This window comes from Myxocyprinus asiaticus, chromosome 29 (assembly GCF_019703515.2).
Source record: "Myxocyprinus asiaticus isolate MX2 ecotype Aquarium Trade chromosome 29, UBuf_Myxa_2, whole genome shotgun sequence".
Classification (NCBI taxonomy): domain Eukaryota; kingdom Metazoa; phylum Chordata; class Actinopteri; order Cypriniformes; family Catostomidae; genus Myxocyprinus; species Myxocyprinus asiaticus.
In genome coordinates, this window is record NC_059372.1 from 19603626 (window position 1) to 19615463 (window position 11838).

General features: G+C 37.3%; 1 protein-coding gene across 5 annotated transcripts in view; it reads left to right on the top strand.

Moving 5' to 3' along the window:
• LOC127419592 (sodium channel protein type 8 subunit alpha-like) overlaps positions 1 to 11838 on the top strand; it is a 90978-nt gene that overhangs the window by 54382 nt on the left and 24758 nt on the right. For 3 of the 5 annotated variants that reach the window (XM_051661100.1, XM_051661099.1, XM_051661102.1), the window contains 7 exons: positions 2611 to 2817; positions 3297 to 3584; positions 4586 to 4891; positions 6592 to 6727; positions 7145 to 7383; positions 10732 to 10905; positions 11049 to 11405. In XM_051661100.1, the coding sequence (XP_051517060.1) occupies positions 2611 to 2817; positions 3297 to 3584; positions 4586 to 4891; positions 6592 to 6727; positions 7145 to 7383; positions 10732 to 10905; positions 11049 to 11405 (1707 nt within the window). The remainder of the gene's footprint in view (positions 1 to 2610; positions 2818 to 3296; positions 3585 to 4585; positions 4892 to 6591; positions 6728 to 7144; positions 7384 to 10731; positions 10906 to 11048; positions 11406 to 11838) is intronic. The other 2 variants (XM_051661104.1, XM_051661103.1) reach the window with 1 other exon arrangement.

Sequence of the window (11838 nt, forward strand, 5' to 3'; positions counted from 1 at the left end):
GCAAGTGAATGGTGATCAGCACTTTAAAGCTCCAAAAAGGAGATAAGATCAGCATTAAAGTAATCCATACAACTCCAGTGGTTTAATCAATGTCTTTTGAAGTGATCCAGTTGGGTTTGGGTGAGAACAGACCAAAATCTATCTTTTTTCACTGTACATCTTGCCATTGCAGTCTCTAGGCACGATCATGATTTTAAGTTCCATTACACTTCCTAGTGCTTGACACATGTGCAGAGTGCTAGTTGATGCTATAGGAAGTGTAATCAAGCTTGAAATCATAAGGAGACTGCTGTCAAGATGTACAGTGAAAAAGGAGTTACATTTTGGTCTGTTCTCACCCAAAACTAACTGAATTGCTTCAGAAGACATTGATTAAACCACTGGAGTCATATGGATTACTTTTATGTTGCCTTTATATGCTTTTTAGAGCTTCAAAGTTCTGGCCAGCATTCACTTGCGTTGTATGGACCTACAGAGCTGAGATATTCTTCTAAAAATCTTCATTTGTGAGCTGAAGAAGAAAGAAAGTCATACACATCTGGGATGACTTGAGGGTGAGTAAATGATGAGAGAATATACATTTTGGGGTGAACTATCCCTTTAAAAAACAAACAAACAAAAATCATGTTGTATACTGGAAGTTGTGTCTACATAAATTAAATTAAACCTTCTTTGAATGACACTGATTCTGATTTAATGCCCCTGAAGTTAACAGCCAAAATCACTTGAAAAAATCTATAAAATGTCCTGCAAGTTTCCTCCAGGAGCAAAGGGGAGGAAAATGTAAATATAAATGCCAGAATTAAAGCTGGGAGATGCCAGGGCTTTCTTGAAATCTGGGAGATGCCAGGGCTTTCTGCTAACACAGACTGATACCTATACCAACACAGTTGCTAATCTATTTGAAGATACTGTGTTGTTTTAATTTTTGTGCTATTTCATTTGAATCCCTATAGTTATAAAAACCTATTTTTAGAATGTCTTGACATAAAACATCTCAGTGCTTTAGTTATTCATATGCCTTTTATACTGTATACTTCCTTAGTAAACAACTGGAGAGAAAGTGAAATTGTGAGAATCTGGGTCTCTCACAGAATTCCTTGAATTCTCAGATATTTGCATATTTTCCATTTAAAATCTGTGCTCACCCTTAATGTTAACCAAATCTTTATTGAATGCATGGATGAATGTTTATCCACAACTTTTATGATGAGCACAAACACAGAGAACCCTCTGGGATCTGGAGGACTAATGGACAGCTAGAAGACCAAATAGTAGAAGACTAAATATAGCCTGAGCTCCAGATCATTCTGTACCTTTACATTTAGGTACACATTTGGAAAGAATAGAAAAATCTCCTTTGGTTCAGTGCCAGTTCACAGCTCAAAGACCAACCTAAATATCACCTCAATGGAGTTGCCAGTCAAACTAATTTTCAAGGGATATAAAGTAAAATGTAATATAATAAAGCAAAGCCACAGGCCCATATTCAGCATAGTTGCCTGAGTGATATTACTTTTATATAACAATTCAATAAAAAAATCTTCATATAGAATTACTTACATTTTAGACTATGTGCGGTTATTTTGTCTATTTTTGTTCAGCTGCCAAAAATGGTTCCTAAGCCGAAGCAGGATCAATCGATGCATGTCTCTAAGCAACATACAAACTGACAGCCTGGTAATGCTGTGTGATGCAAACAGCAAAGCGTCCCAGTGCTGTTATACTAAATATGAGAACTGTTGGAACCCTGCTTGTGCAATGAGATTAGAGGACCAGAACTAACTGGTGTATAATTCTTAATGAATTATTATAAAATAATTATAGTAAATGTAATGGTTAGTAGTTTAATACTCACCATTCAATGAATGAACAAATTGTTACACCCTGTATCCAACAACAGTATGTGTTTTGTTCCCAGAAGACAGGTAATTGCAGTTCTTTAAAGTTGATAAGAGGAAATGTCACTCCTCATTGGTTTGTCTTAGTATTTTCTCATTATTTTGTCTGGCTTACCAACTGTACTGTTATAAACCATGAAATTAGTGCCTATCTTGCTGTTGCTTGCTTTTTAATTTCCTCACTCCAAACAATCTGTCAGTACCTTCTTACAACAACACCTCAGGGTGCCAGTAACTGCCTTCAACCATTCTGATTAATAGAACACACGAATGCATTCTATACACAAGTAGGTCAAATAGAAGCGAGCGAGGCTTGGAAAGATGAACTGACATTTGCATATTTCTAGTGCTAGTGCACTAGAGAAAAGCCATGGTTTCCTTCCTACTACATTTGTATGGATGAAAATATGTGGATGACATTACCAAATGTCCCCACAAAGATAGTAAAACCTGAAATCACAAATATTGTGGGGACCAACCAAGGGAAAATATAATTATATTTGAACAAAAACAATAGAATTTAAGTGTCAATGGAAAGTACCCACCATGAAAGAAAAACAAAGATATGTGTCTTTATGTATGTGTGTGTGTGTGTGTGTGTGTGTGTGTGTGTGTGTGTGTGTGTGTGTGCAACTGTGAACTGTAAACTGATTTATCTAGTATTGTATGAATTTAATATAAGATGCTTGTGATCTGTCCTTATGCACAGACCCTACGGGCAGCAGGGAAGACCTACATGATTTTTTTTGTGCTGGTGATTTTTGTCGGCTCGTTCTACCTTGTGAATCTGATCCTGGCTGTGGTAGCCATGGCATATGAGGAGCAGAACCAGGCCACTATGGAAGAGGCGGAGCAAAAGGAGGCAGAGTTTAAAGCCATGCTGGAACAGCTAAAGAAACATCAGGAGGAGGCGCAGGTCAGCCGCTGTTTTAAGTCTGGTCCACTTTTCCATATTTTTAATCAACATAATTTGCATCAAATATAATGTGTCATACGTCAGCTATACTGGACAGTTGCTCTCTTTTTTTTCTACTTTGCATTTCATTATCCACAATATTTTGGTTGGAATTTTGTAATGATCTTGGAATAAAAACATCTGTATTTGCATTTCATGAAGGAAATACCAGTGCTTGGTTAGACTTATATTAGGCTTTGTTTATACAGTATGTATTAAATGCTGCATCAGATGTAAGAAAGAAGACCAATCAGAATTCAATATATTAATATTCCATACGTTATGTGATTCGAGCGGAATTAATTGCAAAAGTTTAATGCTAAGGGTTAGGGGTTTTCATCAATATCAATACAGTTCTGCCTTGCATTTATACAATATATAATGATGAATAAATGACTGATTAATGATTTAACTTGTTTCTATCCATTTTTTGATGGCAGGCTAATGCCATGGCGACGTCGGCGGGTACAGTGTCTGAAGATGCGGTGGAGGATGATGGTGAAGAAGGAGGGAACTTGTCTTGCAGCTCATCTGAGATGTCTAAACTCAGTTCCAAGAGTGCCAAAGAGCGACGCAACCGCAAGAAGAAGTGGCGGCAGAAAGAACAGGATAAGGAGAAAGGGGACAGTGAGAAGTTTGTCAAATCTGAATCAGATGATGGAAGCAGAAGGAGCAGATTCCGCTTCCCTGACAACCGGTTAGGGCGTAAAGGCTCTATAATGAACCAGGTGAAGAATGACATCTGAAGCTGTTTATCATTGTATTCTGAATTTGTGATATTTGTAATCTTGGAAGAAATTATTGCATATGCCGGATCAGGGTTGGGAAAAATTGCAAATTTAAGAATTGACTTTGTGTTAATTCATGAGTTCAAATTTTGAGTTGAATTGGAATGACAGGAAGAGGAATTCACATAATTAAAAAAATAAAGAAATGTAGAGAGTCACACAGAAAATTTTACAAAGTCACACAAAAGTTTTGTGACATAGCATAAATATTAGTCAAAGTATAATATTACTATTTTTATATAATGTTGCTTAAATGCATTTAAGAAAACTTCATAAATCCAAAAATGAGAATTGAAATGATTTTTTGTGTTTAACTTGCTATTTATGGCCAAGACGGCAGAAAAAGATTTTAAACTTATGTCTTCCAAGTTTGAATTTTTTATTTATTTATTTTGTCCAGACTTCCAGAATCAATAATTAGAGAAGGTCACTGGATATGATGTAGACATAGTATTTAACAGCTATTCTGTACATCAGCAGGGTTTCGTATCTAGCATAATTTTTTGTCATGAGAAGGTGTGGTCTAATGTATATCAATTATAGGCTGATTAAGAATACAAATTTAAAAGATTTTAAAAAGAAGAATTAGGGGATCAATAAATTTTGAACAGTTTACTGCTGTTGCCTGATTAATATGTAATCAGTAACTTGATTTTTGTAATATGATTACTTAATCCAGATTACATGTAATCCATGATTAACATGTTTATGGGTAATTTATACTGTGTTTTTAAAAACTACACTTACAGCACTATGCATTTCTTAAAATGTAATTCCATTTTAATTCAATTTCAATGTTAATTAAATTTAAAAGGCATTCTGAGCTAAATTACAAATGGCGCACAACCCTTTGTCATATATGCAGCATTCAATATTTAAATACAAATGGGTTCAACCAAACATGTCTCATCCTTCTCTATCTGTCTCTTTTCTGGCTCCAGTCTCTGCTTAGCATCCCTGGCTCACCATTCCCTTCGAGGCGTAACAGCAAGAGCAGCATCTTCAGCCGCTGTAAGGACGGAGGCTCAGAGAATGAGTTTGCGGATGATGAACACAGCACAGTAGAAGAGTTTGATGAGCGGCGCAATTCCTTCTTAAGCCTGCAGCGTCGCAGTAGCTACACGGGTTACTACGGCAAGCGCAACAGCACTGTTGATTGCAATGGAGTGGTTTCTCTCATCGGTCCGGGGCCTGGCGGACGCCTACTGCCTGAGGTGATAATAGATAAGGCAGCTACTGACGAAAGCGTAAGGAAGTCTAAGAGTAGATCAGTCTAGGCATGGGCATTACCTATCTATCTCTGAACCTTGGCTCGTTCTCTCTGTTTGGCTCTTTCTCTTTCTGATGCATTGGTGTAATGGTTATTTTGACTTTGTTCTTAAATTTACTGTCTTTCCATTTTTAAGGACTACTCTCAAAGCCTGTGTGATTTGCTCCCCTCCCATGCCAACTTAAAATTAGAGAACCTTTCTCATCCTGATAGAACTGACTATAGATAGAACTAAAAAGGCTAAAGATATATAAAACAAGTTTTTAATATAACTTTGTAGGTATTTTGCTGGATTTCTGTAGTTATTTCTATATCTGTTGGTAAAAAATCTAAAAAACTCATTTAATTACACCTCCCTGCTGAAAAGACCAGCTTAGATTAGTATGACCGTGGTCTTGCTGGTTAAACTAGTTATGAAACTTGGTGGAGACCCCAGCACACTAGCTGGATGCTGGTATACTATGCTGGACACCAGCATCCAAAACTGATCTTTTCAACAGGACTTTTGTTACCCCACCAGCAAAATTGTCCTTGCTTTCATTTTCATCTCTGGTTTTTGGTCTTTTTTCTTTATTTCTATTTTATTTGCCAACTGTTTCTCTTCATACATGCTTCTTAAAGGGATAGTTCACCCCAAAATGTAAATTTTGTCATAATTTACTCACTCTGTTGCTGTTCCAAACCTGTATGACTTTCTCTCTTCCATGAGACACAAAATGAGATCATTAGGCAATATGTTATTCAACATTCACTTTCAATGCATTTTTATTTCATACAATGAATGTGAATGGTGGCATCTCCTATTGTGTTCCACAGAAGAAATAAATTATGTTTCTTTCTCAAATGAAAGTGAGTTAATGATGACAACATTTTTTATTTTTAAGTGAACTATGGATATATTTCATTAGTTTTAATTTGTTTCTAGGTGGATTAATCGTTAAATGGTTCCATCACGTTCACCCTCCAGCAATGAATTCTGTTTTTATACTTAATTTTTGTTTACAATTCAGTATTTTTTTGTCCTTATTTTGCCTTTTACTTTGATATTTTATATCCTTTGTTTACTAAATGCTTTATATAATAATATCTCCTCAGTATGGTTTCTAAAAACATTTTGAATGACCAGCTTTCTTGCCTCAGAGTTATCATGGTAGCGCTGTAGTTAGCATGGTAATCTGCAAGCTCTAGCTTTACGAATCTTTTAGAGGTCTAGTATAGCTATCTTCAGCATGAGGTTTAATGGATTATGGTATTTATTATTTTTCTCTCTTGAATTCTTTGACTGAATGCATGCTGATGCATGCTGGCTGGATCTCCTAAAAGCTGGAGATGCAGGGGCTTCAGATGAGAAGAGAGAAGGAAGGGAGTGGAGGACAATTGCTGATTTGTAAGATGATCAACGAACCATCCCTTTTGTAACATGTAGCAAATTCAATTTCAGACTCATCGTAGGTTATACATGTTTATCACATGAACAGTATCTATCTCTGCCCTACCTTCTCTCTTGTGAGAGCCCAGCATGTTTCTGCCTTAATGCATTCAACTGAAAATGGTTCCTTTGGATCAAATGTGTAGTGACAAAAATGTGACTCTGTGATGCAGATTTTTCCTCCAGCCACTTTTAGCACTCTGTAATGTTATAATATCTTTTTAACCTCATTATTTTTCTATTGACAGCCAACCACTGATATCGAGATTAAAAAGAAACTCTCAGGATCTCTAATGGTTTCTGTGGAGCAGCTAAACACATCATTTGGGCGCAAGGAGCGAGCCAACAGTGTCATGAGTGCTTTAACCAACACGTTAGTTGAAGGTATGTTGGTGTCTTCTGTCCTATAGAAGAGTGGAATTTTTTAGATGTTTAAATACTTCTAAATAATAAACTCCTATCCCAGATTTATATTTGGCAACAACTATAAGAAAGCCATTTGTAGATTGATTTTCCTGTAAACATTGTTGCTCTGGGGTACTTTCAAAACAATGCTCTGTTTGTTTGAGCATCCTGACCAGCCCAACATAGCAACATGGCTCAACCAATGCTGTGAGTTTGGGGCAGGAGTATCTTTATGTCCAACCAATGGGGGGAGTGCTTTGTAATCCTGTTTAAAAACTTGTTTGTTGACGCTAGTGGCTCAGAAATTACACACTTCAGCTTTAAAGAAGGAAATTAGTTGTTACCATGGTTACCACAATTTTATCCTTTACTGTATGTCTGTATGTTTATCTCTAGAACTGGAAGAGTCTCAGAGGAATTGTCCACCATGCTGGTACAAGTTTGCCAACACCTTTCTTATCTGGGAGTGTGGCCCTGTTTGGATGAGGATTAAGGAGATTGTGAACCTGATTGTGATGGACCCTTTTGTGGACTTGGCTATCACCATTTGTATTGTGCTCAATACCCTCTTCATGGCCATGGAGCATTACCCTATGACTGAACAATTTGAACATGTCCTGAGTGTTGGAAACCTGGTGAGGATTCTACATAGAGCTCCAAACAAGAGTATTAGAGTTTTTCCCTCTGTTTAAAGAATCTTTTAAAGACCCCATGACATAAAAATTGGAGATTTGGCTTTTAGTGTTAGCTTTGGGGCCATTTATATGCTAGTGTACAAAACTAAATTTTAGCTGTTAAACACATTTAAAATTTAAAGTCTTTCTCTTCTGGGAAAATGGACCAAAAATATTGATCACTCATCATGCACTACATATTTTTTGTCCATTCAGATGCTCTCTAAAATGTCCCACCCCCTAATACCACGTGCAACTGACTAGAAAGTAGCAGATCATGTTTCATTGCTGGGTTGTAACTAAAGTCTATTTTTTATTTTTTTATTTTTTTTAAAGAGGACAAGCCCTTTAATATCCCCTCAATATCCCACCCAAACTTCATGTTTCAGTAGAAATACCTCAACACAGAAAAGAAAACTGCACTTGTCTAGTGAATTCAAGGGTTCTTTAATTAAAATATGAAGAATTCTTCTGTCGCTTGATGAAAGAGTTCCCCTCCCCCATGGCTCATTTGCTTGTAGTCTGAGCAGGGACATTGTTGGAATGCTCAAAGCCATTTTTATGCCTGGTTTAGAGACAGTGCTAAGCTACCAGCTGAGGCAGTATAAGAGTGGCAGTGCAGAACCAGCATAAATATTTCATGTAGCCTAATCAATGAGCAGCTCTAAAATGGTGGCGGTTTCACAATTCTAGAGGTCGAACCTGTGCAGTTTCGCATGAGTGTAAGTAAAGCTGTTCTGCATCTAGATTCCATTTGGTTCCAATTGTATTTGGCAGAGAACAGCAAATGATATTTGTCTCTCTGAGGATCATGTATTGAACCAAATGATTTTTCATACCACGATGCCTTGCGATGCTGAGATCATAATCAATCCATGCTGTCTGTGTGTTGCTGTATACTGGCCACAAATCATGTTATTCCAAGTCACGTGACTTGCCTCATGGAGTGAATCATATGTGTGCAATAGTGAGGCACACCAATGACCTCTCTCAGTGAAAGTTCAATTGTACTGATGTGGTGTAATAATGCAAGTATTTAAACTGCTTCAGTACACCTGAGAACACTCTGTTGTCATAGTAGCAGAGGGCGTACCGAGTAGTGAGATGGAGCTGGCTGTGTCTATGCAGACGTCAGCATGAGTCATGTTCACTGGCTGTGCAGACATGTGGCAGGTCTCCTGGAGTCAAGGCCACCTTGTACCCTTCTCCATTCACCTGCCTACAGAATGATTAAATGCTCCCTTCGTCTCTGACAGATCAGGATGATCACTTTGAACATCACAGAGTCTTGTGATGATTTGTCAGGCATTTATTGTGTACTAGTGTAGTCCAGGATTGGACACTGATTGAGGCATCATGCAATATCAGTACTTTATTAAGGAAATTGCTGGCATGGATTAGATAACATGCAGGCCACAATTGGTGGCTTTGAGTAAGGCTTACAATGTTTCTAGTTTATTTGCCCTTTATCAGTGGGTTAAAATCTGATTGCTTTTGCAAATTAGTCTGGCACATGAAATTAAAGGTTAATTTTTTCTATGTTAAAATGTATTCTCCTATTCTAGCTTAATATGCACAGACAACTATAAGGAAACCATTCGTAGGTTGATTGCCCAGAAAACACTGTGGTGCTATCAAAACATTGCTCTGTTTGTTGGAGAATCCAGATCATCCCACACATAGGCCCTGTTTATACCTTGCATTAACATGCATTTCATATCCGGATAGTATCTGGACATTTGTTAGCTGAATTGCATTTAAACCTTGCAGTTAAATGTGTCTCCACTATTATCCCACACAAAATGGAAAACGCTACTTACATATTACATTAGAGCCTGTGGTAACTGAAAATTCTTCGTCTTTTAGTAAATTTAAAAAACATTGATGGATATTTTGGTTACACTTTATTTTACAGTGTCCTTGTTACAGTGTAATTACACAAGTAATTACTGATTATTACTAAGTAACAACATGTATTTACTGTAGGTTTAGGGATAGGGTAAGGGTTTGGTTTAGGGTTAGTTGCTTGTAATTATGCATAATTAATTACATGTTATTACTATAGTTAGTAATAATTACTGTTATTACTATAGTCAATACATGTAATATGTGTAACATGGACACTGTAAAATGAAGTGTCACCGATATTTCAGTAGTTTTTTATCACTTTAACAGTCAGGCTTTTTCAATCATTTAAATTTTTCTGGTGGTCGCCAAAGTTAAATTTCGTGTCGCTGGAACAAATGTAATTATATTTGTCTCACGTTCGGCGCTTGACTAAATATGCTTCATCTGAAACGCGCAAGTGAAGCCTGGTTTCATGTGTGACGCGCATGATTAGAAAACAGGAGAAAGATGCGAACTAGTGGGGATTTGAGGAGATACGTGATATTCCAAGTGTATTCCAATGGAATAATTCATGGGATTTTGTTCATTGTTCGTGTAACAAGATTGCAAGACATCAGTATCTGTTGTGTTTTTCACATTTTGATGGCAGAATAATCAGAAAAGGGCAAGAACAAACAACACAGTGCTTTAACAATGGATGACTGTAGCCTCTGTAGACTGTAGACTTTAACATCATCACATATTTAATTACTTACGTAGTTGTATCCAAATAACGGAAACGCATTTGCATTTACACCTTCTTTGAATGTGGTCAGAATGCGTTCTTGACCACCTCCAAATGTGGTTTCAGTGATCTGATCCCGATCCGATCACAATATACAGTATCTTGGGTGCATTTACACCTGTCATTTAATGCGGTCAAGTGCTATTTGATAGTGATCCAATCACTGAAAACGTATGTTAATATAAGGTGTAAATGACTTTGGTAGCTAGGCTTTGTCCAGCATGTATAGATGTTAATCATACCACAACTGGTCTCTGTGCTGTGTGCTTGATCCAAAAGACAGAGGTGACACGCAACGTGTATTTAACATTCCCTCAACTGATGTCCTTCCCTCAAATATTCAAATACGCATTTTGTCATGTAAACTTGGACAGAGAGATGAAGACTGTAGCTTGACAACACAAAAACCCACTGTAGCTCAATTATAACCGCACATGTAAACGTACTGATTGACTCAACCAATTGTTAGTTTGGGGTGGGACTTTTTTTTTTTTTTTTTGACCAATTGAAGATGAAAGTCATTATTATTTTTGCAATTCTGTTTGGTGATGTTGTACGCCTAGAAATTAGACATGTCACCATTAAAGTGAATAGATGAAATTATACTGGTGGTTTCTGTTTGTGTTGAAGTTATCTTATTTTTCAGCAATGTGTCTACCTTATAATTATTTTTCCAGGTGTTTACTGGTATCTTCACTGCTGAAATGTTTGCCAAACTGGTTGCCATGGACCCTTACTACTACTTCCAGGAGGGCTGGAACATCTTTGATGGCTTCATTGTGAGCCTGAGTTTGATGGAGTTGGGCTTGGCTGATGTGGAAGGTCTCTCTGTGCTGAGATCATTCAGATTGGTAAACATTTTCACTGCTTCAGAATATTAAAATAAACTTTGATCATGTTTATAACTTTGTTTTTAATGGCAAATGTTCAATGAAATATGTTTGTATGATCACTGTCCTTAAAATTCTCCTTTTTTTCTCTTTGCATTAAACAGCTAAGAGTGTTTAAGCTGGCTAAGTCATGGCCCACCCTCAACATGCTGATAAAAATCATTGGTAATTCAGTAGGAGCTTTGGGGAATCTGACCCTGGTGTTGGCCATCATCGTCTTTATCTTTGCCGTGGTGGGTATGCAACTGTTTGGGAAGAGCTACAAGGACTGTGTGTGTAAGATCTCTAAGGATTGCGTGCTGCCCCGTTGGCACATGAACGACTTCTTTCACTCTTTCCTAATTGTTTTCCGGGTGCTATGTGGAGAGTGGATTGAGACCATGTGGGACTGTATGGAGGTGGCTGGACAAACCATGTGTCTCATTGTCTTCATGATGGTGATGGTCATTGGGAACTTGGTGGTAAGTGTGTTTAAATACAGAAAATGGTTTTGTGTGTGTGTGTGTGTGTGTGTGGCTAGAGTTCTTCATTAAATCTATGGCCAGAAACATACTTTACACAGGTCCACGAACATATAGGCGATAACAAACCTCGGTACTCAAGGTGGCAATAGAATTGCCTTCAAAGGTTGGTGCCATAAAACCGGATGTGTTATTATTTAGGTATGATGCTATAAATATTGATTTTAACTTACTCGCTCAGGAATTTTCTCTTCAAACCGTTGCTCCGCTATTACAGTTGTTAATAGGAAAGCGAAAACTCACAGTAAAAGCGGGCAGTTCACACTAATGTGTCAACACTGAGAATGCAATGCGTACTTGCATTGTGTTATGATTTGCAGTATGACATGTTTAGGAACACAACGTACAAAAATTTAACAACCAAAGCAGTAAT